The sequence below is a fragment of the Balearica regulorum genome, chromosome 10 (genome assembly GCF_011004875.1).
Source record: "Balearica regulorum gibbericeps isolate bBalReg1 chromosome 10, bBalReg1.pri, whole genome shotgun sequence".
Classification (NCBI taxonomy): Eukaryota; Metazoa; Chordata; class Aves; order Gruiformes; family Gruidae; genus Balearica; species Balearica regulorum.
The window spans coordinates 13,624,081-13,649,400 of NC_046193.1; the positions used below are offsets into that span (position 1 = coordinate 13,624,081).

Below are 25,320 nucleotides of genomic sequence, written 5' to 3' on the forward strand. Positions count from 1 at the left end.
AATCTACCATAGGTATGTAACAACTCAACAGTTTCATCATTTGTCCTAGCAATCTGTCCCTCATTTTGTTTACCCTCAGACCTCCCTTGATGTTTGCAAGGACATTTTCCCCTTACTTTCCCTATGACTGTAGCACACAGAAACACTAGAGATTCTCTCCCTGATAGCATCCAGAACTACTCCTCTCTCCAAAACCATCAAATTAACACCAAACCTGATTCACCTAAGGCTTTAAAGAACAAAAAGGTGCGGTTTTTAGACCAGAAAGGGGTCATCACACTGCTGTCTTCTAGAAGATCCAGCTCCCAAAAAAAGAGATACCTAACTTCTGCACAAAGGGCATTCAGAAAACTACTAACATAAGCCCTTGCACCATTAGCGCTGATGGGATGCTGTGCCACAAAAATACAGAGAACTGTAGTCTTTAAAGAATTCCATGACAAAATGTGTCCAATGTCTGGTCTAGTACTAATCTCCAAGACCTTGTCCTGAGATGCTGGAGAATGCCTTTCTCACATAGTGCCAGGAGCAAACACAGCCCACAAGAGGGAAAGGTCGGGGAAGTTTTTCTCTTTGGAGAGGCCTGGCTCCTTGATGTTGAGAAACAGGCTGCCTGGGATTACCTACAGACAAACTCTCTTACTGTGCTAGAGACGTTCTGGCCGTTGGCGAGAGGACGGTGCGGTGCCCCGCCGCCCGTTTCTCAGGGGTGACCGTGTGCCTCGCGCCTCGGCGGGAACCGCTCTGTACGCGGCGCATGCGCAGTGAGGCGGTTCGCGTTCTCAGGCAGCCGGGCGGCTGCGCCCGGCACGGCCCCGAGGCATTGGCGGCCGTAATCCTGTGGGGCTCCGCGGAGTTGTACCACGGCGGCACTGCCGAGCAGCAGGCATCAAAAACGGGCTACGCTGCCGCTGAGGGAGCTCCGGAGAGGCTGCCCGTTCCCTCGGCGGGGAACAGCCGGCGGAAAGCAGTACGCATGCGCAAGCCTCACGCCTGCAATACTAGGCTATGCGCGCGTGAGGGCCGCCAGTGCGCATGCGTTAAAGTCAGTTTCCGCAGCCCCTGGGTGTGAGCAAGAGGGGCGCATGCGCACCTCTGCCGTCCGCAGTATCGCCGAGCGAGGCGTGAGGGGATTCCCGCCGCCGCAGTGCGCATGCGCTTGTCGGTCGCCTGCAGCACTGCGGCGCGGCCGCGAGGGGGCGGCAGAGCCTCGGCGCAGCTCCCGCCCCGCGGCTGAGGCTGTGGCCAGCCCTGCGGCTGTCAGCCCGGCGGGGGAAGGCCTGCCCGGCTCTTCCAGACGTGGAGGGCGCCTGCCTTTCCTGCCCTGCTGAAACGGGGCCTCGTGTTTCAAAAGGAAGAATGGTGCGTCCCCTGAACAGTCACCCTCAGAAGGTAACACCCCCAGCTCTTCAGAAACATCTCTAACAAGGAAACCCTCGGAGTAGGGCACTGACATCATCTCCAGTCGCTTCCTTATCAGCCCAGAATGTGTCTTCAGATTTACCACGCAACTCCCCACAGACACAGTCCAAGTGCCTCGCTGTTCAGAGAAGTGATCCCCCACCTGCCGTGAACACCTGCTTCTCCTGAGAGGAGCAGTCTGTATCCCACCATTCACTCAGGTAAGCACCCTAGGTTAATTCTTTCCCCTTTAACTTCTACCTTGGGAACATCATATTGCTTCCTTGAAGTTTCCATACGTGGTCTAATGTCACTGCTATTCATTTCAAAAATTAAGTTATAGTCCCATAAGCACTGCTCCCTTTTCCCCCCCCGTGAGTGTAAAGGAGCCATAACGTACTTGTGTCAGTACACAGAAGTTCAAGGAAAACAAGGTGTAGGTGACTATTTGTGGGACAAAGGCAGGCGCATGTTCAGCAGCCACTGGAACTACAGGGCACAGCACTACAGTGTACTCGAGTAGTAATATGAAAAGGAGTATTGTTTGGGATAGTGATTGACCCTAAGGTAACCACTTTGCTGGCAATGGAAGATAACCCAACCTTCTGTTTAGAGAAAACTTCCAGCTCTTATGAGAGCATGCGCTGATAGAGCCACATCTTGGACAACTGCAGCTAAACCCAAGCCTCTAGATTAAAACTGCAGATTTTAACACTCAGACCCTGACTCTCATTGTCAAGAAAGGAGCAGAAGTTGAAATTTATTCTCACAAATGACTACCAAACCAGCAGATGCGTCACAAGCGGTCTTCAGCAAAAGTTTCATTTCCAGTATAAAACAGTAATGCCATTTTTAAAACAAAGCCTACAGGTAAAGAGAGAAAATGTTACATCTTAACAAAAAAGATTTATTCTGACTAAACAAAATGTACAATGTTTCCCAAATGATAGTGAGTTTTCATGACTCTCTGAAGTCTGCAGATCCATTGAGTAACTCGATCACTTCTTAACCCACAGTTTCATCAAACTACTTTTTGCCGGACTTCTTTATTCCACCACTGGCTGCCAAAAGAAACAACACAACTGGTTAGACAACTGTTACAGAGCATAGCTACAAATTTAGTTCCTCATAAAGTCAAATCCCCACTAGACTGCCTGTACAACTCAGATCCCCACTGGTGAATTGTTCTTCCATGTGTTACTGTGTTTGTGATCTCACATACTTTATTCTGAATTAATAACTTAACTTTAAAAACCACGTTCCTCCTGAAACTAAATATGCCCCATAAATCTACAACAGAACTAAATAATTCAACAATTCCTTTGTTTCTCTCTGGACATCCTCCATTGTTTATTTCTTACACAGCAGGAGTATAGTCTGGTCAAATCAAATTCAAGGCTAAGGGAATAAAAGCATTGATATCCCTACAGCACCCAGAGCCCCCCATTGGGATCAAAGTTCTACAGAAGCAGGTACTGGGATTATAAGAATTCCAGTTCTCTGGAATTATCTGTTCACTGCAGTCCCTATTATTGAAGAGGTTAAAGCAGGGTGAAAGAAAAAAAACATATTAACATGGCAACAAGTGCAGCATTTTTTGTAAATGCTGGTATTTTACAGCATGTATCATGTATGACCAGTGGAAAGGAAAAAAGAATAGCAAGGCTACAGCAAGACAGGCTGCAAGGGCTGATGGTCAATAGCAGACTTCACACTACAATACGATTCTAACAGCATTGCCTTGCTGAGGTTCTTGGGAACAGTCTAGCCCTCCCACAATAACAAAATAATCACTATCTGCTTTGGCAAGCATTGGACAAGGACCAAATGACAGAAATTCAGTCTACAAAAAGGCAGAGTAATAATGGCAGGAAAGAACTACGAAGAAATCTGTAAACTGAAGCGCCCCACACAGAACAACTTTAGGATGGTAAGGACACAGAAGAGAGGCTCAGTGAATTGTTTGGCATTGGGCTGTAACACCAAAGACGTTCTGAGTCCCACACCCAGCACATTTTTTGTACGCTGATAAATCAGAGAAGCTAGATCAATTTGAGATAAATAAACAAGAAATATCCCAAGTCAGTGGGACTGGATGGCACTCCCTCCAAGAGCACTGACAAGCTCTAATGTGAAAATGCAGAACTGCTGGCTAAGATTTGAAACTAGTCATTACAGCCACAGTGTCAGAGGACTCATAGACTGCCAGCAAAGCTCCAAGATACGGAAAGGGCTCTATAAAGAACTGGGGACCTATAGACCAGCAAGTCTGACCTTGGTCTCTGAGAAGATAACGGAGTCTGTAAAAAAGCAAATGGATCGACAGTCTTGTGAAAGTTAACAGGACTTAAGTAAATGGTAAATCCTTCCTCATCGACCTCCTGGAACTATGAGGTTATAACTGAGTCTATGGATAAAATGAATCCAGGGGATTTCATATTTTCAAACAGCATCTGACAAGATTGCATAGCAAATGTTGTTAGTGAAACTAAGCTTCTATGGGATTGCTGGAAAGGTCCTTCTAGGACCTTTCAAGATTCAAAGCTTGCTAAAGAATAAGAAGCAAGTGTAAAGTTTAATGGTCATAGAATGGAAAAGGGATTAGTCACATTAATGGACCACAGGTCGAAAACACCTAGAGGAAATAGGCAGAGTGCACCCTTTAACATCTCTAATCTGATCAGTGGAAACGCTGGAGGAGTACAAGGCAACTAACATTATCTCCTACTATCACTGAGATACAGACTAGGCTCAATGTACCATCAAAGTGCACCCTGCAAACTTTCTTCTGAAACACAGTGTACTTTACAGTCATTTAGGCAAAAGGGATGAAGCCAGACTAATTTCCAGTCACTTTGTTGGGTTTTTTCCTGCCAGGAATCTACTGCTCTTGAAGAAATTCATCCTCTAAGAGATCAAGTACTGGATTTGTTAAACTTTCAGGACTGTGGCAAAGCCTACATGTAATATGTGTGGAAAGAAAAGGATGGTGTGCTAAAGGAAGAATAGAAATGTCTCTGCACCATCCCACCAGAATAGGTTAGTGTGCCAGACACACTGTTATACCTTCTAAACCAGAACCTGCATCAGTCATTTGGGGATGAAATTGCATAGTGAAAGAGAAAAAAAAAAAAAAAAAAAGTACCCTCTATTTGTTACTTATTATCCGCACCTGCCATTGACTTACTGGTGTATGTTAAATAACCTAGAGGTACAATCCCTTTCTATGTTTGTCAAGCAAAAACATTAAATTTTTGAAGCCAGCAAGCCCTCCATTTTCCCTATCAGTATGGCACCTCACTTACTGAGGGGCCCTTTTCCAGCAGCCTTTGCTTTCATCTCCTCAAGTTTCTTTTGCTCCTCCTTCTGCTTTTGTTTAAATGCCAGATCTGTCTAAAGAAAAGAACAACAGTGTTTGTTAACATCTCCTCCCCCAAAAAAATTCAAAAACAACTGATAAGCAACAAGAAACAAATGTAATGTTCTAACAGCAATAAATACCTGACTGAACCGATGCAAGATGGCTGAATACTACTAAATATGCCAACTTTGCAGAACTATGACAAAGGTTTTTGTTGTACCAGAACGCAATGACTAAACTTTGTATGTTTGATGTTTCTGAAACTAAACAAGTATAGTCTCCCATGGCATAATCTCATTCTGCTTTCTGAATGATAAATGTTCGCACTAAAACCATTCATTAATGTGCTGCCAGCAACACTGGGAGCCCACTGCACAAGTGCTGTCTAACAATAAAACTTAGATCTAAGAAAAAAAGGTTGCTTCTAATTAAAAAAGCATTCATTTCAAAAAATCCATTCATGCGTATGTCACTAATTTTGCCAGGTTTAATACATTTGTATTAGTTCCAAGAAATCTAATGAGACTGCTGGCAAACTGTACATGCAAGCCAGCTGCTGAGCATCCCTGCTAGAACAGCTCCCAAATTCCAGGGAGCTCAGACACACTCTATCCCTTACACACATATTCCTCACAGACATCAAGGCTGAAAGGAACCACAGTCTTTCCCTGGCACTCAGGATTTTGGAGTAACTAAACTGAGGATCTTGACAAGTGAGATCATATGGATTCCTCACCAATCCAGTCCATGGCTCAGCTACCTTTATAACTGGAAAGTTTTCCTCTTTAACTTAAAGCTTCCCTTACTGCAATGTAAGCCTATTACTTCTCCGACCTACCCCACACAGAACAGAATAGTCTGTTTCTCTCTCCAGGTTTTCCACTACTGGTTCTTTTTTTCCTGTAGACTAATATGTCTTTCCTAGCAAATCAATCCCTCCCACTTATCTACTTCTGTGGGGGTTTTTTCCTGCAACGTGTTGCCCCCAGGTGCTTGCAGTACTGCAGTGCTGAGAGGACAAGAAATATTATTACATCGTGTCTGACACACGAGACTTTGTTTATACATCTTGTATGATTTTCTTCTTTTGCAACACCTGATTCTGCAGGTTCGTGTTCAGTGTACGATCTAAGTCTCAAATCCTTTCAGGTGGACCTGCAGTTTAGCCAGTCATTCTCCTTGTATTTTATAAGTTGATTATTCTTACCAAAGAAAGGCACTTAGCATACATGCTTAATTAAATTAATCCTTTTTTTTTTTTTTTCCAAACTTCCTCCACACAAATTCCTCCAATTTGTTAAGACTACTTTGACCACTAGTCTTGTCCTTTGAGTCTTTTAGAGTGTGGGATTCCACCAAGCTGCACGGTCACCTCCCATCACCTTCAGGAACAGGTGGTCCTGTTCCTACCTTGCATTTGTGAACATTCCATGAGCTAGCATCAAGAACCAGATCTTACTGGTTTTCTCCACATACACAGTGCACTGCCCTCCTACAGCACAGAATTCCCTTTGCCACAGATCTCCTAAAATCCATACTGGCTATTAATTTTTACATTAATATAACTTGGATCCTGGTAAGCATTTCATTGGTTCTACCATTTCTCTATCAAGGAAGTTTATTTAGAAAGCTACGATTTTTTTTTTCCTTTTTCAAAGAGACATCGTATTTGCCTTTTTCCAGTCACTGGTGCCTAATGAATCCTCCACCATCCTCAGAAGTAACAGCTTACACCCATACTCTGGGCCCTTACGTTTAAGTATCTGTAACGTGAGATTCACTTGTACCTAATTTATTTAAACTACTTGATAATCCACAGTTTTTGTATCCTATCCTAGGTTCTTGCGAACGCATTAATTTGTTGGACTTCAGATCACAGCCTGCTGCTTTGGCGAGGACATTCCAGCTTTCTCCGTGGCACCAGCCTCCTGCGTTACCAGCACTGCTGCCTTTAGCACGAACACAGGAGATATGTCAGCAGAAAAAAAAATACCCGGAAAACCGGGGCCGCGGAAGGTAGCGCATCACCTCTTCACCCCTTACGGCCGTTTTACCGTCAGAACGCCTCTTCATAAAATGTGACGTTTCATAGAGTGCGTATCGCTACAGAAAGCTGAGCTGAGGGGTAATCTGAACGCGGAGAGCAGCCCCGCCACAAGCGGTGGCCGCGGCCCAGGCCAGAGCCGAGCGGGGCAGGCCCGGTCCGGTGCCTCAGGCCCCCCGCAGCCGCCCCCGGGGCTCGCCCGCCGCCCTACCTCGTCCAAGTCCTTGGACTGCTTCTTCGGCTGCTTCAGCGGCTTCTTCTTGCCGCCTGCAAAGACAGAGGAGACAGTGAGTCCCGGGGAGGGAGAGAGGAGCAGGCGGCGCCGGCGGCCCCAGGCCCGGCCTTACCCTCTCGGCCCGACATGGTGCCGCTCCGCCGCGCCGCCCCTCGCCCGAGCGCGCGCGCACGCGGACTCGCACCGCCGGGCTGCCGCTTCCGCCTGGCCCCGCGCGGCCACCGTAGAGCTTCCGCCGCCGCTTCCGCCTCAGGCAGCGGGCCGGCCCCCGGGCAGGTAGGAGGTGTGCCGGGGCTGGGTGGTGCGGCGGGGCCCGGCAGCTCCGGCGGGCTCCTCGGGGAGGGCTGCTCGGTGGGGAAGGAGCGGCTCGGCTCGGCTTCCGCCGCGTACGGAGCTCTGGGCCGCTCCTGGCGCTGGCGGCAGCGAGCGCGGCCTAGGCGAAGGCTGGCACTGGAAGCCCCCCGCGGCGGGCTGCTCCCTCCCGTGGGTCGCCCTCTGCAGCTGAGGTGAGACCGGTGCTGCTGCCCGGGCCTGTGCCTGGCTATTAGAGGTGGTAGCCGTCTCGCCGTGCCGGTTGGTAGGGTGCCGGGAGCGTAGGCTCGTAGCCCTGGGTGCCGTGAAAGGGCCCCCACCGGCTGGGAAGGGGTCGGTCGTGTGGAAAAGAAACAGATTTTTTCGCTCCTCAAATGTGTGAAGTAGAGTTGTGAACGTGTGGCGGTGTATTGGAAATTCTGTGCTTACATTTTGGCAGTGACAAAAAAGATTGCTGCAAAATAAGATAGGACCCATAAAAACTAGTCTTATTTGCCACTGGCATCCAGTGTGTGTAGCAACTGGGGTGTCAACCTTTTGAAAGAATATTTGTCAGTGACTGCAGGCAGAAGAAACTCATTTATCTTACAAGGGAAGCAAGAGAGGAACAAGGCATGTTATCTCAGATGAAGCTTTCATAACTGTCTTAAGATCTATTAGCTCAGACTGAGATTACTTTCTCTGCAGTCTGTTTGCAACCATCTACATATAAATTCTTGTAAAAAACCTTAACTGTCTCCCTCTTTTTGCTATACTGTCTCAATAGCCTGAATGTTTGGTAAAACTCTTCCTGTAGTAGTGCAATTAAGAGAGGGAAATCTAGAACAAAGTTGAGCTGAGGTTTTAGTACATGGCCTGCAACGTTGAGTAGGTGTTGTAACGGTAAAACATGAGTGATGCTGGAAGGAGAGGGAACTTCATTTCCATGCTCTTGTGGTTTAGATCTACCGTGTCATTATGCATATAAACCAACCGGTAAGATTTTCAGAGTGCTCTTTCATTAGAATATACGTAACAGGCAATGAACCTATGGTGTTCAGAATCAGTAGCCAGCTAAAAGCTGATCAAAAATGTCTTCCAGTAGGAAGAATCCTTTTCTGTGGAGATGCCTGTATTTGCACGTGTGTGATCTCATTAGCCACCTAAAATTAACATGGAAAACTGTTTTAAAATAATTTTTTAAAACTGTGCAGAAACTATCAAGCTTTCTCAATAATCCATATTTTTATATTAGTCAACACCTAATATAGTCATACCCAAACTTCATATAAAACCTTTTTTTTTTTAAAGTTTTCCTGCTTACAGTTTTTAGAGGAATGCACTCAGTAGAAAATTTAGAACTTATTTACAAATCAATAGACAATAAACCATAACTAGCAGTCTGTTTTTGCAGTGTAAGCAAGAATTTTAAGCTCATTTTAAAATGCAGCCCTAGCTGTGCGTTCACTACCTGATAGTTTTCCGATCTTGTGGCTGGCTCTTCCTTATGTTTGTAGGCAGTCTCATGAGGATACTTGAGTTCAGTTCAGCACGTCTGTGTTTTCTCTCTGTCCTTTATGTTTTTGCCTTTGCGTTCTTCAACACTTTGTGGCTCTGAAGTGTAAGATAAAGGGAACCATCAAGCCTCACTTCTTTTCTCATCAAGATTTTTTTCCCCTCTCTTTTTTCCTTTTCTGTTCTTTTGCAGAATTATTAGTACCTGTGACATGGTACACTAAACTCAAGTGTGAAAGCACAAGGCAAAATTTCACATGGCAATCACTTCCGTGCTGAAGCATCAAATTGCTCTGAAACTACTCCTGCTAGTACTGGATCTGCACATGATTACTATTCACGCAGTGAGTGAAGTAGTAATCAAGAAGCATGGTGGAGGTACTTACTAACAGCAGAAAAGCAAGAATCTGTGGCAGAACTGCCCTTTGTTGAAAACTGTGGAAAGTTCTCTAGGTAAGTAATGGTGTAAAACTATTGATAGTTCACCCATTCTTGAATTTTACTGGGGTTGGTACACATGTGTAGTTTTAAGAGGTATTAATCAGCCACGCTCCAATAACTTTTCTTTTTCTTCTTCATCCTTGTAGCACTTTTATTCAGTGATTAAATTCAAGACATGGGACCAATGAAATACAAGTCAAGTGTGTCCTCAGTGTCCTGTGGTCTGCGATATCACCATTCTTTGATAAAGTGGAGTCCAAAAATGAATTTACACATAGTGCGGACTTATTGCTCATCAGCACCTAAGAGGCCTGAAGCCAAGTCTGCAACAGAAATGGCCATGGATCTTCTTAATCGGCTGACTGAAGCCGGGACCCTTATGGGGAAAAACTCCTTTCAGAAAATGTCTGCAACATGCAAGAGTTGGTGGGAGAGATATGAAGAGTTTGTTGGAATTAATGAAGTTCGAGAGGCTCAGGGGAAAGTGACAGAGGTAAACATGGAGATAATGTGGAAATTTAAAAATTATGAGTTAAGCTATATGAAGCATAAACACTGGCTGTGAGGCAAAAAAAGAGCCTCCAGGGAGAATCATCTCTTTTTATTGCTTTAACTGTTTATGCCGATGCTGTGGGTGTTCTAGTTTATGCACAGTAGTAAATATAGCATATTCCTTTAGATTGAAATGGAGTGTGGTTTGGTTTGTTGGGTTTTTTAAAAAAAAAATCATATAATTAGTGATTTAGATCTGTCTGGTAATAAGTCTCTGAAATAAATACTCTTTCTTCTCAGGCTGAAAATGTCTTTATGGTAGCTCGAGGGATAGTACGAGAGGCTCGTGAAAACGTAGAAGCCCAACAGATTAAACTGAAGGAAATTCGGGACCGCTTAGACAGGGTCTCTCGGGATGACACCCAGTATTTAGAACTGGCTACTCTGGAACACAGGTTGCTGCAGGTAATTTGTTGGTACTTGAGCAGTGGCAAATACAATGAAAATTTGTGTGCTTTGCTTCCATCACTAGTGAGTGTTTCTGCAGATGCAGCTCAGTTCTGAAGTCAATTTCTGATGATACTTGTTTTAGTTAATTATTGTAGATTATTTGATCTGCTATGCAAATTGTATATGTTAATGCTAAAATAGGGTAGTAAATTTGGACAATAAAGCTGAAGATAGTGAGCCTAGAAAATTGAGTGGTATCCTGTAGATGAGTAGTCAACAAAAAGCTGGGATTCAATAAATTAACCTTCCATGTGATGTGAGAAGCTCTTTTCTGGTTTTTAATCCATGAAAACTCTCTCACCTGCCTTCTATGTGGCTGCAACACCCAGGCAATTCATCAAAGCTTTTGTCAGAGAGCAGCAAGAGCGAGGCTGCTCCATGAGGGAGGGCAAGCAAGAGGATGAGGTTGACTGCAGCATGGGCTGGAGCAGTATCCTCACCAACAGCACACAGTCCTACGGCACCTCAGCTGGGTGAGCCAAGCAGGGCTGGTAACAGGAATGTGTTTATTAACAGTCCATCAGTCTGAAAGAAATATGTGCTTGGAAGAATGAGAGTAATTCTCGGAGATGCAATTAGCTGACAGATAGCCTCACCACTACCAAAACCAGCAATTCCTTTGCTAAAACAGCAGAATTTTACTGCAGGGAAACAACTGGAAAACCTTCCAGTATTTTGCTGAGATCAAATGGCTTACAAAAGGAACTGCTGTGCTGAAGCCAGTGAGAAGGGAGAAAGGGAAGACATTTGTCTGTGAGCAGGATAACAAAGACAAGGCAGAGGAGTAAGAAGTGTGTATGTTCATGAGATATCCAAGATCCTTTCCAGTCCTATTTTCAGTTCTCATTTAAAGGGTTTATAACTGAAAGGAAGAAATGTGGTAAAGGTAGATTGGAGAAGTAAGCAGGGCCAAAAAAATGAACATTATGGGGAGAGAAAGACTTTCCCCACTCATACCCCTTTTCTATCATCAGCATGTGACTTTCCTATGTAGAGGATCTTCACCTGTAATTCCTGATGGCCTTTTCTATTTCTCAGTTTTGACTTAAAATGATGTCTCATTGACTTAAGTAGGGTTAGTAAAGAAAATCCCACATTAAAAAGAAGATTTCTGAAATAGAACTAATGGATGTTCTTCATTTCCATTTCTTCATCTGCACTGGGGTTTTGAGGATTTTTTGTGGTGGTTTTTTTTTTTTTTGTAGTATAGACTTTATATCTTCATATTATACCTTCTCCTTCAAATCACTGTGTTTCTTGCAGGAAGAGAAGAGGTACCGAGCTGCCTATTTAAATGCAGAAGAATCTGAGAGAGAAAAATTCTCTCTCTTCTCTGCAGCTGTAAGGGAAAGCCATGAGAAAGAGCGAACAAGGGCTGAAAAAACAAAGAACTGGTCTATTATTGGTTCTGTATTGGGAGCCATTATAGGTGTTCTTGGTTCCACCTATGTTAATCGAGTAAGGCTGCAAGAATTAAAAGTCTTAGTGCTTGAAGCACAGAAGGGCCCAGTAAATCTGCAAGAAGCCATCAAAGAACAGGCCTCCAGTCATTACCTACAGCAGAAGGATCTCAGTGACGTCATAGCAGACCTGAAAAATGTGCTGCAAACAAGGACATCACAGGAAGTAAAAGAAGGCACTTTGACTAGAGAAGACAGGAATGACTCCATAAAAATAGATTCTCTTTTAATTCCTTTAAACGAACAGCTAAACTACACTAAACAAGTCAGTTCATGTCTAGGGAGTTTACAACAGCAGTTTAACACTCTGCAGGAAAACTTAGCACAAATGATTTCTGAGATGCAAAGCATTAAACTCGCAGTCCATTCTAGACCTATGGAAAGAGCGATGGCAAGGTCTTCAGTGGAGGGTAAGAGCCAGGCTTCTGCCGTGAGAGATGTGATTTTAGAATTGTGTGATACTGAACGGAGACTGGAAACACAAATCAAGAGAAATTCTATTTACAGCACTGCGGTGACATGCGCTGTGTTTGCTGTTACTCTGCCAGTACTCTATATTATCCTTAAAGGGAACTGATCTCTAATTAATTTACTAGATTGATAAAAGTAAACTTGCATTCTAAGTACTTAGACTACGAGTCCAAATAAAGGTGCGTTAGCATTTCTCGTTATGCATTCTCCTGTATATTTGGAAAACTTGTAAAGACTTAGTCCATCTACTGCTGCAGGGTCCATGTTAACAGTCTTTGTTATGCATCGTGGGTTTTAACTCCTCAAGCAAAGGAAATTCCACAGTTTCATCGGTTGATTTCGTTCACTGTTTCACTCTTTTACTGTCTAGGCTTGTATATCATGCCAATCGGTGACTTTCACTCTGGAGCTTTATTTGTGGTTTTTGTTCAAATGATGCTTTTACTCTATCATTGATCTAGATGCTTCATGTGTAATCCGTTATAATTTTGCTCCTGATTACTTCATAGTTTTGAAGTTTGTCCATACACAAAACATTAGGAGTCATTTTACCAAACAGGTAGAAATACTTGCCCTGAAATTTTTTGTTTGTTTCCTTTATTTTTTTTTAAATGCTAGATATAATGCAGTGACTTGCAATGGGAGAAAGAGCAGGGACCATGTCAATAAGGAGATTTGAAGTTACTGTGATACAGCGTGGCTGTACAGTCAGATGATGCACTTAAAGTACATTCAAGTTACATATGGTAACTCTTTCCTAGGACGGTTTATCGTGAAGTAGACAAAAGCATTTCTGGAGCTGCAGCTGTTACTGATAGCTCCATGTCCTTAAAGGCTTGCAGGCAGGGAAGGAGAAAAAGGGTTCAGATACAGAGATGTATTAAGTATGATCTTTATTCTGCAGATGCAAGCCAATTATCCTTTCTCTACAGACTCCTTAACCTAACCCATCATTCCCTCGGTATCTTGTGGTTTTAGTAGTCATCTATGGAGCAACCATTTTCTTTCAAGAAAGTCACTTTTCTACTAGCGTCTCATTGAAACTTTCTTTGGTTTTTATTCATTTTTCAATTGTGTCCTGTCTGGAAATTGAAATGCTACTCTACAGCAGGTGCTTTTAAGCCAGTACATTAATGGTAATAGTGTTAGGCAAACTACTCCAAAATAATATTTGGAAAAAAGTGAAAGGTCCAGCTACTTGTTTTTCCTGAAAGGATGAAGAATGGCTCATTGAGGAAAAACGCTTGTCTAAACAGCTAAACATCAGTATCTGTGTGTGGCCTCATACAAAGTTGTTGGTATCGCTGTGATAAGAAATAGTTTTCTCCCTGTGATGGCAGCAGATAAGCACATCGGATGTGAAACTCCTGCTCTGTGAGCGCTTCTGTGGAACCTTTGCAGACAAAGGAGCGACAGGCTCACTTCATGGTGTAATGCCTTTGTGTAAGCATTTCAGAATGTCTATCAGCTTTTTCTAGTTTCTTCTGCCCAGTAACCACATTGAAAGAGTTTGAGGTTTTGATTATAAGCTCCTCAGACTTTAAGCTCTTTGGGACAGGGACATTTGCTCTATGAAGCACCAACTTCATTTGATATCATTAAGTGATATTTTAACATGATTGAGTAAACAAACAATATTAGGAAAGATCTGTGATGATTCCCTACTTGTAAGAGAGATGAAGTATGCAAAAGGTGGTTTTGGGATTTATACATTGATTGTTTGGAGTATAAGGTGAATAACAAGTGTTTGTCAGGAAAGCTGTTTGATCTGATGGCTTGAGAACTGGGATGAAAATTCCCACACAGTTAGCTGCATCAAGAAGTATCCCTACAAATCAATACAATTTTTCAAGTCTGTAATACTTCATTTTCTCATTTTGAAAATATTTTACAGGTTATACTTCTTGCAGGAGCTTTATGAAAATCAGAGACAAGTATGTAATTAAAGGGGAAGGGATAGTACAATGGTGCTATTTGTAACTTGCCAGCACTCGTCACTAAGAATTTCGTACTGCTTGAGGTTTTTTCCTTCAATTTAACTACATAAAGTTAGGCCCCCTTATTATGTAAGTGGCTGAATTTTAGATACATGGCATCACTGAAAAGTGTGGATGATATACATGAGCATGGTTTTAAAATGCTGTATGGTAGGCAGCTAAACTTGAAAGTTGAGGCAACGCTCACTGAATTGTACTTGGCATCAAAAATGATTAGAGGTCTAAGGCTAAACTTGTGCACAATAAATAAGAATACAAAACCAAGGGTTGTGTATTGTTCTAAAGAGATCTGCTTTCTACCCATTTAAAGAAGGTGTGATAGTAGGTAGCTTTAACATTGTGTAGAGTTACAGGAAGAAAAAGTCGGTTGATCTGGACAGTAGCAAATAAATCTGTGATAAGTGAGAGTTTGAAATACACAGCCTGAAATTTGAGAAGAGCTGGATGGTGTGATACGTATCAAGATGAAAATAACTGGCTGTCGTCCTTTGTAGGGAGTTTGGAAGATTCAGGAATAGATTCTGTGTGCAGCGTTGCACAGCTGGCAGAACTCCTTGTTATGAGTGATTACTGTGGTTCTCTTATTTCCGCTCTTCCTTGCTAAATCCTTGTATGTGAAGTGACAGCAGAATAATTTGTTAGGGAAAAAACCCTTATAATTAACTATGTCTATATAATATTTAGCAGGGCAGGTTTGTATATTCGCTCAATCCTGGATTAATCATCGCCCCATTGTGGCAATGATCTAAGCGTGTAGTTTGGTACTGTGCCGTATGTGTACCCCAAAGCCAGAAGGTGTGGCTTCAACAGTAACAGCTGTGCCTTCAACTAGCTAAAGGCAATATCCAGGAAGATGCTATAATATAGACTATACCATAATCTGTTCAGTAGTTTATGCTAAATCTTTGTCATGGTAAGCAGCAAATACAACAGTTTGAACAAAACCAGCACAGCTGTACAGAGGTGTTTATCTGTGTGCTCACATGTGCAGTACCAACAGTGATTTGTACAACGCAGTGACATTTTGGTGCATGTTCCCTGATGATTCAGCCATGGCCAAATAAATGATTCGTTGCCTGTGCTCTTCTGGGCTATTTTAGGGGTGGGGGGAAATGTTCTGTTGCATACCTATGGATTATTAACAAATAACTATTATTAACAAAGTTTATAATAGTTGAGTTCCACTTTTGGAATGAGGTGTCTCAGCTGAAGCTTTCCTCAAAAAGAAAATTCTGCTTCCAAAGGCCTTTCAAGACTTAAAATCTTGCTCTTTCTGCGAGCAAAGTTCTCTCTGGGCAGGATGGCTCAGCCAGCCCTGTGTCCCAAACGCTCATTAGCCGGGAGGGATGGTGGCTGCAATAGTTTGTATAGGTTGTCGTGGTTTTACCCCAGCCGGCAGCTGAGCACCACGCAGCCGCTTGCTCACTCCCCCCCCATCGGGATGGGGGAGAGAATTGGAAGAGTTAAAGTGAGAAAACTCGTGGGTTGAGACAAAGACAGTTTAATAGGTAAAGCAAAAAGCCGCGTGCACAAGCAAAACAAGGAATTCATTCCCCACTTCCCATGGGCAGGCAGGTGTTCAGCCATCTCCAGGAAAGCAGGGCTCTGTCATGTGTAATGGTTACTTGGGAAGACAAACGCTATCACTCCGAATGCCACTGCCCCCCCTCTCCCTCTTCCCCCAAGCTCCTTATAAAGTGAGCATGATGTCATATGGTATGGAATATCCCTCCTCCCAACTCCTTGTGCACCCCCAGCCATCCTGCTGGCAGGGCACTGCGAGAAGCAGAAAAGGCCTTGGCTCTGTGTAAGCACTGTTCAACAATAGGTCCATAGAACAAAAACATCTCTATATTATCAATGCTGTTTCCAGCACAAATCCAAAACATATCCCCATACTAGCTACTATGAAGAAAATTAACCCTCTCAGCTGAAACCAGGACACAGGTCTAGTGAGGCTGGGGACTGACCTAGGCATCGTGTATAGGTCAGAGAAAGCAAGTGCTGATTCAAGTGCACTATAAATCAAGACACAGGAGATAAGTTAAAGGGGGAACCCAGCAAGAGCAACAGGAAGCCCTTTGATAGATAGTAACTATAGAAAAATGGGTGGCAGTGGCCTGAGCTTGGCCCATGCTAAGCTATTTTGAGTTCTTACTGCTCCATGAGAAACCGCTGGTAACTCAAAAGCAAACAGCCCAGTGGCTATGGAAATAACTTTTAATGAGGTCACTGCAGCCTTCTAACAGTAGGTGCATTTTGAAGAGAAAAGTTGTCATTCCTTCCACTCATGAAAGGAATAGCAAATGTTGCTTATGAATACAGGAGAAAAGCAATTATATGTGGTGTCACTATCAGGAGATATATATATATTTATTTATTAACACTTGAGTTTTGAATGTTCCAATATTCTAAGAACCTAGTCAGAAGATGCAGATACTCCTGTTGATTTCATTGTAACAATCTGTTTGGAAAAGACAGTTTCTTTCACAGAATACCTTCTGAAAACAAATACTTGCATCTTTATGGAGCTGAGGAGTGGTAGAGATGTCCTGTTTACTTCAGAAACAGTATAGAGATTTGCAGTAGGAGTGAGGTTTGTGAGCTAGGAAAAGGGAGTCAATGCTGGGTTTGTCCATAATATATTTAGAACTGTATTTTATTGCCACATTTTTTGCTAGCAAGTTATATTCGTGGCCTTCCTCATAAAATGTAGAGGAGTGCGATTTCTGGTGTTTGGCAATTGGGGGATAATCATAGAATGGTTTGGATTGGAAGGGACCTTAAAGATCATCTAGTTCCAACGCCCCTGCTGCGGGCAGGGACACCCTCCACTAGACCACGTTGCCCAAAGCCTCATCCAACCTGGTCTTAAACAAGAAGGTGTGGGCTTAAATACAGCAAAAAACCAGCTGGGTCACAGTTTTTATTTTTATGAATTAAGCCATCAGATAATTATGGTTGTGGCAAGATTTGGGAGTTTCCATCATGGGCAGTTTTTAAGAACAGTTTAGATAAATATCACTAGTTTTGATACAGGCATAGCCAGATCCTGTCCTGGGACGGGAGGGATTCAGTCAGGAATTTTCAAACTTCTCTAAGAACTGCTGCTTTGTTTGTTTGTTTGTTTGTTTGTTTTTATATTCAGTAGGAGAGTCTATGGACAGTTTGATGTTCTAGTCATCCTAGTGCAGGTTATCCTATGGTGCAAGTTATAGCAAAATGAAAAGGTGGTGTGCTGAGAAAATTACTATGGGCCATGTGGTGTTAGGCACCAGGAGATAGGGAGAGAGTGCATGTATCCACAGCTGCAATAAAGTATGAGCCTAAAAGGATTGCCTTAGTAATTATTTATCAGAATCTAATTTGTGAGGTGATTTCTCAACCAGTTTTGAAATACTATGCAAGGAGGGTTTTTAAAGGCTGTTTTTACTAGAACCTTGCACACTTCTGTTGTAGACCTTTAAATGGCTGCAGCCTACACTGGCCTTTCCTTTCTGTGAGTTTGCCTGAAGCAAGATGGCCCTTTAAACATTGTTCTATTTAAATACTGGCATATCATAAGCTCTCAGGAACTTCCCTGTGCTTCAAGACTTGTTCTTAAAAAAAACAAACACATCATCTGTGTTGATTCAGTGAGCCAATCACCCAACCCTCTGTATTAGTTTGGGGCATGTAATCTGCTTCATCAAATACATCTAATTCTTGCTCTTCATGGAGGTGTTTGTGACGATCTGTGTGGCTGGAGCCCTCACCTGTGATGTTGGAAAACTTGTTCATGGTGACATTGGACATTCCATGCATAAATGCTTAAGCCACAGAGCTCCAAGATAAAGGGATTGTCACAAGCATCTCAAGCTTGTTTTGCTGTGTTCTGCAGAGAGAAAAGTAAACCTGTGCAAATCGGTGTGTACTAAGACAGTTTGTTACCCTTCTCCTGCAGGTTCTGGGGTAGCATCAACAAAGTGCCGCTAGCAAAACTGTAGGTGCCCAAAGGAGGGTAATGAAGACCTTAATCCTGTTTCTAAATGTTCTGACAAACTGAAAACTTGAAAGGACCAGAGTCAGATTTAAAGTAGGATAGATGTAGTCAACCTTCTGTTGGTCCCTGAATTACTGCTCTAAATGCAGTTTATTCCCAGAAGCTATAGACAGTATTCAGATATCCCTTGTGACTTTCTTAACCTAACTCATCCCCTGCTTGGAGGGGAGGAAGAGTGAGAAGAAAATCAAAAGAAGCATAAGCAGCTGCCAGCCTTGTGATTATCATAATAGTTACATAAGAAACTTAGCTAACCTGCTTAGAACAAGACATGAACAAAGGCTTTTACAGAAGAGGATCCTTTATGGATTTAAATATATATTTTTTTAAAAGCAGCTTCTGAACAAATGGAAATAAAAAAAACCTGTTTAAATCTGTTCCTCAATATGTTTGTTCTTTATGTGATGCCATTTTCAGCTGTGTACTGTTTGAGATCTAGCTTTTTCTCTAGGCATTTTTTTAAGAACTGCAAAAGATTTTTGTGCAGACCAGTCAAAACTCCTCCCTGAAGAGGGAATGTGTAATCCCATGGTGGTTTTACAATATGCCTGTTACTCTGGAGGGCTGTAAGTACAGTAGGAGGGGTAGGAGGTGGGTATAACATCCTTCAAGTGCCCAGAAGCTCTTCCTGCCCTGCTCCCGTAGCAGACCCTGCAGCCAGCTCCCTGCGCCAGCTCTGCCGTGGGACAGGAGGAAATGGTGCTCTTTTCCAATGCGCTCTCATGGGACTTTTTGCTGCTTTTTAAGTGAAGCTTGCAGATCCTTTTTACTAGACTGAAGGGGCTGCAGGCTGGGACTGGCTCTGGAGGAAAGGCAGAAAGGGGATTAGTGGTTTGAATCAGGAATGGGTTGCAGCAAAGAAAAATTGGGATTTTTTTTTTTAGTACTATTAGTCACCAAAGCTGGATTTTGGTGGAAGCAACTTGAGTGCAGTTAAAATGTTTCTTTACTGAGATGATAATATTCTGTTTGGTGAGTTCTAACTTGAACAGCGATTTGAGAGGATGGTTTTTGTCTGTGTGGGGAGAAGAGCAAGTAGGGGATCATCTCTTCATGAGAGTCCTCAAGGGCTCCCTGGAATAACAAAGTGCCAAGGAGCAAAGGTCCAGAGAGGCATCTGGCATCTGCCTCCGAAATAATCCTTCCTTTGGGGGACCATGATCATGCTGCCAGATCCTGGGGACTGTTTAGCATCTCTAAACTTTCAGACATACTTTTTTCCTTCACAATATAGTCGCTTTTTGGGCTGGGGGTGGGAATGTGAGAGACTAATGGATTATAACAAAGAGAGTAGATGTTTAATGACACTTCTGGACATGGGACTTGTACCAACTATGTTCCTCTAAAATGTCAGAAATGCACGTGGGAGGGAAGCCTGATTCCGACTTTAAGAGCAGCTTTGTGTCTTTAGCTGCATCTAGCCAAAAAAGGAAGAGTGACGGGCACCCCTGGCATACAGGCCAGTGCCTTTTTCCTCTTCTTCAGAGTTTGCTTTGACCTACAGCTCCTGTATCACTTCTGCATGTCCTCAGATACGTCCCGTGTTTCCACACAGAATTTGTGACTGGGTGGTAAAGGCGTAACTTCATCTTTTGTCTCGGATTTCCAAACATCTGGCAGTCAGCTCAGCAGGCACATGGCCATGGGGCTGTGTAATTGTATTCAGTGTGTATAGTCGGTCACTGTATGTATAGCAAGTCAGTTGTTAGACTGTACATTTGCTGATCAACGACACAACAGAGACCAGCACATCTGGAGAACACAGAAATTACAGTGTGTGCAAGAAAAATGGGAGCATTAATTCTGTCCCTCTGTAGAGCTGTTACTGACAGAACTTACCCCTAATTCAGACAGAGGATTTTATGCGGTCAGTTCTCAGGGGCAAGAAATGTCTCTCTCTGTCTCATACAGAGCACCAGCCTCTGCTCTTCTCCTGACTGGAGCATCCAGCTTCACGGGAATAAAAATCACAAAACCGGCAGTTTATATTACACATATCACTTCAGGCGCTTCTGCTTTATGATGCTTTTGTCTCCACCGACTTTCAGCCGGAATGGTATGTTCTTCACTGTTTTGTAACTAGAGATAACCATGTTTTTGTCACGTTCTTGAATCTTGCTAATGCTCTGGTTCCTGCGCACTCTGCAAGTGGGAACTGCTCTATCTCAGCCACTGATGCTGTGTTTATACAGGACGATTCCTAAGTAAGTAGAAACTGGTTTTGCTATCAGATTTTGCTCCCTGTGTGCCGTGCAGGCTGCATTGCTGTAGATTCCCACTCACGCCTCTTGGCTGCAGACAGGCAAGCACAAGGGCTTCTTGAACCAAACAAAACACCAAAGTTAGGTTGCTACGAAATGCAGAGAGAACAGAAATGCTGTGATTTCTTCCAGAATATACCAGTTTAAGTCCAGCTCTCAACGTAGGAGCTGCAAACACCTCCGGAACAGCAGTTTGCCCCGCGGGCCGGCTGGCGGCCACGGCGGGTTTGGGCGGTAGCACCCAGAAGACCGGCCACAGCCAGGTCCTTCACCAGGCCTTGCGCGGCAACGACTTCGGGGTGACTGGGTGGTAAAGAAGGGCAGAGGCTTGTTCTCCTGAGGCCAGAGAAGCCCCTTGTCCGCCAGGCGCTCGAGCTGACGCCCCTCTCAGCCGGGAGCGCAGCGGCACGGCCCGGTACCGGGTCCCGCGGCGGCGGCCGGCCCCAGCGCGGTGTCGGGGCGCTGCTGAGGCGAGGCGGCGGCGGCAGCCAATGGGGTCTCGCCCCTGGCCGCGAGCGTGGGGGGGGTGACCGGCCTCCGCTAGGACCCCGCGGGCCTGGGGCGGTCGCGAAGGCGCGGCCTCTGAAGGGAGGCCAGCTGCTATTGGAGGAACGAGGCCGGGGGGGCGTGGCGTGGCGGGCGTGCGGTGAGGGCGGGGCCGTCGCCGTCGCTCCGCGGCTCGGTGCGGGCAGCGCTCCTCGGCGACGGCGCGGCGGGGAGCGGAGCGGAGCGGGTCGGTCGCCGCCGTGGCGGCAGGTGAGGGGTGGCGGGGACGGTGGGACCGCGGCGGGGGATACGGGCTGCCGCCGCCGCGCCCGGCCCGGGGGGGCGCTGGCGGCGCGTTACCGGGGGTCAGCGGCCGGCGGCAGGTGCCGCCCGGGGGCCGCGCTTTGTCTCTGCGTGGGGGATGGGCGCGGCCCCTCAGGAGCGGCGGGGCCGGGCCGCGGCCCAGCGGAGCCTCCCGGGCGGGGTGGGGCGAGCCAGCGGGGCTCTGGTGGGCAGCGTAACACACCTCCCCCCCTCCCCCGGCCGCCCCCGCCGGGCGTTGCGGAGGGGAGGGCAGCGGTCGCCGCGGCTCCGCGCCCGAGAGGGGGAGCGGGCGGCAGGGCTGGCGAGCCCCTCCGCCGCCGGGCAGGCCGGCGGCACCGCTGGCTCGGTGGCGAGGGCAGGCGACGGTGAAGCTGGGTTGCAGCTGGGCGAAGAGGAGCGGGTCAGCGGGACCGGGCGCGTCCACCGCGACCTTGGCAGCGCTGGGAGCGGAGCGGCGGGGGGTGGCACCGGGCTGGTGGCGGGGCCGGGACCCTGCGGCCGTGCTGGAAGGGGCTGCCGGGTCCTCGCCCCGCGGCTGGCAGTGCGCTGGTGTAGCTGTGCCTCCGGGAAAAGGCAATAACGGGGGAGGCGTGCTCTGGAAGACAGCAGCGCTGGGAAAGCTTTTGGAAGTGGCGGCGAGTGGACGGGTTGGGATAAACACGTAGTGCGAAACGTGGAAAAAATTACACGTGAGTTTTCAGTGATGCTCAAACAGGGGACTGTGAAAGAGATTTCACCTGTGTGGCGTGGTTGTGGGGCCGGTGCTGGAGTTCGGTGTTCAGGTTTGATGTGGGTGCTGCTTCCAAAGGATGCTGTGAACTTTCTAATGCAGGGAAGAGGCAGAAGTTACTCCGGGGCTGTTATTTGAGGAGCTCAAGATAACCTTTTAATCGGTAAGAGGATTGACAAGTGACTTAAGTGTCTTCAGGGGATAGATGTGTACCAGGGATTAGAGGGCTGGTAGTAAATGGTGCGGCAGTAAACAATGGCTGAAGTCAGGCAGCATTTAAAAAATAGTGTTACAAGTCGGTATCATCCTATTCCTGAAACTTCAACCTCAGAGGTAGCAATAACTGCCTTCTGCAAAAGGCAAAGTTGCTTAATAATTAGATCTGTTTTGCTAACTTACAAAAGTGTTTAAATTATTAACTCAGGGGAGGCGAACTTAATTGCTTTCTTTGATCTGTTCAACATTTTTTCCAGCAACAGTAAAAAACATTAGAAGGTGCCTTTCTGATAAATACAATACCTTGAACTTCTGGAAAGCCATGTGTTCACCTGTTTCCCCTCAGCACTGATTTTACTGTCTGAACTGAAACTGAGTGGTTAAGTCCTGTTGTTCTGGAGATCTCATTTTCCACCTTAAACGCATTCCTTTTCAACAGTATGTGCAAGTGTTTGGGCCCCCTAAGCAGGTGTGTTTTCTGTTACATCAGTGCAATTTGAGATCTTTCTTTTCTCAAATCTAAACGTTCTATGACTGCTGCTTTATCTTGGGGCAGCAGTCTGGAACAGGAGTAGTCCTGAGAGAATATGTGGACTGCTGCAGTAGGTACAAAGAAAGGGGCTACAATCCCGAGTGTTGTAAAACAGCGGGGTCAGTATTTTACTAAACAAGGGCTTTATTCTGTGTAAGGTGGAGTGCTGATGGAGGTCTGCTCATTCCTGGTCTCACTTTTTGAACAGAGGTCACAGAAATCCTGTGTTATGCCTTGCGTATTAAACGCAGAAATCGATGAGTGTTACTTGAATGATGCGTCTGTGTGTGATGTTGGGACCTAAGCCAGTGATGGAGGCATTTGCCCTGATTCAGGAGGAAGGTGATGCACTGAGCTGTTGTGCTACGTGGTTTTTGCATTTTAATGGAGAAGTTGGTGTTTCCACTTGGTTGTTACAAACTGGGCATGGAATTGCATAGGTTTTAATAGGGTCATTTGGAGAGGCCTGAAACGTCTAGCAGTATCCTAGGAGAAGCAAGCAAGCAGATTATGGACAGAGAAGAATCTGGCAGGGAAGGTGACCAGTGGGTAATCTGGTGCTGAGCAGACTGTTTCCATGCTCATCCGCACCTGTGTGTAGCAGAACTGGATTCTGCAAGCCAGGGACTTGCCCTGAATTGAGATTTGTCTAGAAAGCATTTAACATAGCATGGTCATATATGGAATTTTCTCTTTAAACTTCTTCCAACATGTGAAAAGAGTTAGGTTAGTAATACGATTAACAATATTTAATAAGATTAAAATTACCAGCATAACTCTCTTGAGAAAGGTGGGCGCAGACTGTCAGCAGTTGATACTCATAATCTCCGCTTTCTCCCATGTAAGTGCTGTAGAGTTTGGGCTCCTAGACTCTGCTTGCTTTTCGGAAAAGAAAAATTTCTGTCCTCGTGTGCTGACAGCTCAGGTATTGCCTTACCTTTCATGTCCACCAAGAGCATCATATTCCCAGCAGGGCCACGGGATGTTCCCATATAAGGGCAGAGGGAATAGCTGACGGAGGGATGTAAGGAGCCCGCAGAGCCGTTCCCTTCGGTGCCAGTCTTTGTGTAAAGCAGGGTTGTTTCTGTGAGTGTTGCTGCTGCTGGCATGCTTGGGCTTTCCTGGCAGCGTCAGCAGAGACTGCAAGGACTGAACGAGTCTGGAAAGTATCTGTTGCTGCTGAAGGTGCCTGGAGAGAGACTGCCTGCCAAATAAACGATGCCAGTTGTATGTTGGGTGTGCTCTGAAGGAAAAAAGCACCCACCCAGGTTGCCTGTGTGTGGGGTGTGTGCTATCCAGCACTGTCCAACGGGAAAACAAAAGTAATTGCACTTGCTGTCTTCTACTATGGCTGTTTTCTGGAGTGGTTCGTTTAGCCAGCAGTGCTGGGTACAGGGAGCCACGGTATCTTTTTCAGTAGCAGAAATGCTTTATGTTTTAGTGTCACCTGGGAGAGAGAACAATGGATGAGGGGAAGTTTGGAAGAAGGTGAAGCAGCTGCTTCTCACAAATGCTTGGGGGTTTTTTGGTGGTAAAAGCTTTACTTCTGAATTGGTCAGATTCGCATTATTTCTCTTCTGTCATCTTCCTCTCTGTCTCAGTCCTTCCTGCTGCCTGTCAAAGCAAACTCACAAGGACTTCAGTTTCTCCTCCTCCCTGGCAGTCTCTCCATCTGTTCTTTTTTTGTTTGTTTGTTTGTAGCTGTTGGGTTTGTTGTTTTTTTTTTCCCCTGAAACTTCAAATTGGCTGTTGTAGCCAAGTTCTGAGCTGAACCCTCCCAATCTTGCATAAGGGCATCCTGGAGGAAGATGATAGGATTTTGATTCATCCCAACTGTACAGGGTGGTAGCAGTCAGAGGAGGCATGAGCCTACCTGCTTTCTTGTAAGAATTAGCCCTCTAGATACAAGCTAGTTTCAGGAAGCTGGGGTTGGCCTGCTGCCTTCTCTGCTCACCTGGATCGTCAGTGAAATGTCTTTGTGCTCTGAGTCCTGGAACTCTGGTGCATTTTACTGATTCTCCTTTGCATTCCCCATAATCTGTTAAAGCCCTGGATTTGATTTGGATTTATTTGCAGTTCTCGTGAGTATCTGATTGCAGGATTGCTGTATCTGAAAGGATTCATCTTCTGCTGTTCATCAAAACTACAGAAGGGCTGCTTTTGCTTTTATGGGAATGTGCCAGCTGGTCTTTCATTGTGCTGGTATCATTTTCCTTGTCCTATTATTGGAGGTGTCTTTGATGACTTGATGGTTGTGATGATGTCTTTAGAGAAGATTCATATTGATCATTATTTGAGCATTGTCTGGTTTGGCCTCAGTGCCGGAAGACAATTCTTAAAAATTCTTGCATGTGTTTTTCAGGGACAAGCATTTGAGACGTTAGGAGCACGTGCAGGGCTTCATGACATGATACCGTTGTTCCAGAAGGCAGAGTAGATGCTTAATTCAATTAGGAAACAGTACTCATGTATTGCAGAGTCTTGACTCCAGCACAGTGGTGAGAGCCGAAA

General features: G+C 45.1%; 2 protein-coding genes across 5 annotated transcripts in view; both read left to right on the forward strand.

Annotated features, from left to right (window-relative positions):
• The first annotated feature begins 7,233 nt into the window (after nt 1-7,233).
• On the forward strand, nt 7,234-12,421 carry CCDC51 (coiled-coil domain containing 51). Of its 3 annotated transcripts, none has more exons than XM_075762165.1 (5): nt 7,234-7,317; nt 9,041-9,300; nt 9,435-9,781; nt 10,081-10,245; nt 11,554-12,421. In XM_075762165.1, the coding sequence occupies exons 3-5, from the start codon at nt 9,464-9,466 to the stop codon at nt 12,325-12,327; spliced, it is 1,257 nt and encodes a 418-aa protein (XP_075618280.1). In that variant the 5' UTR covers nt 7,234-7,317; nt 9,041-9,300; nt 9,435-9,463; the 3' UTR covers nt 12,328-12,421. The 3 variants fall into 3 exon arrangements, with proteins under 3 accessions (XP_075618280.1, XP_075618282.1, XP_075618281.1); XM_075762167.1 differs by having other exon boundaries at nt 7,301-7,324; XM_075762166.1 differs by lacking the exon at nt 7,234-7,317 and adding an exon at nt 7,359-7,547.
• Nucleotides 12,422-21,182: 8,761 nt separating this feature from the next.
• PLXNB1 (plexin B1) overlaps nt 21,183-25,320 on the forward strand; it is a 76,424-nt gene continuing 72,286 nt past the window's right edge. The window contains exon 1 of one of the 2 annotated variants that reach the window (XM_075762170.1): nt 21,183-21,258. The gene's annotated coding sequence lies outside the window, so the exon portion shown is untranslated. Of the gene's footprint in view, nt 21,278-25,320 lie in introns of both variants that reach the window. The other variant, XM_075762168.1, reaches the window with a different exon arrangement.

What these genes read in the sequence shown, in the direction of transcription:
- CCDC51 (XM_075762165.1), top strand. Translation starts at nt 9,464, where the DNA reads ATGGGACCAATGAAATACAAGTCAAGTGTGTCCTCAGTGTCCTGTGGT. An exon ending in CTCAGGGGAAAGTGACAGAG is followed by an intron (nt 9,782 to 10,080) that starts GTAAACATGGAG and finishes CTTTCTTCTCAG; the next exon opens with GCTGAAAATGTCTTTATGGT. An exon ending in TGGAACACAGGTTGCTGCAG is followed by an intron (nt 10,246 to 11,553) that starts GTAATTTGTTGG and finishes TGTTTCTTGCAG; the next exon opens with GAAGAGAAGAGGTACCGAGC.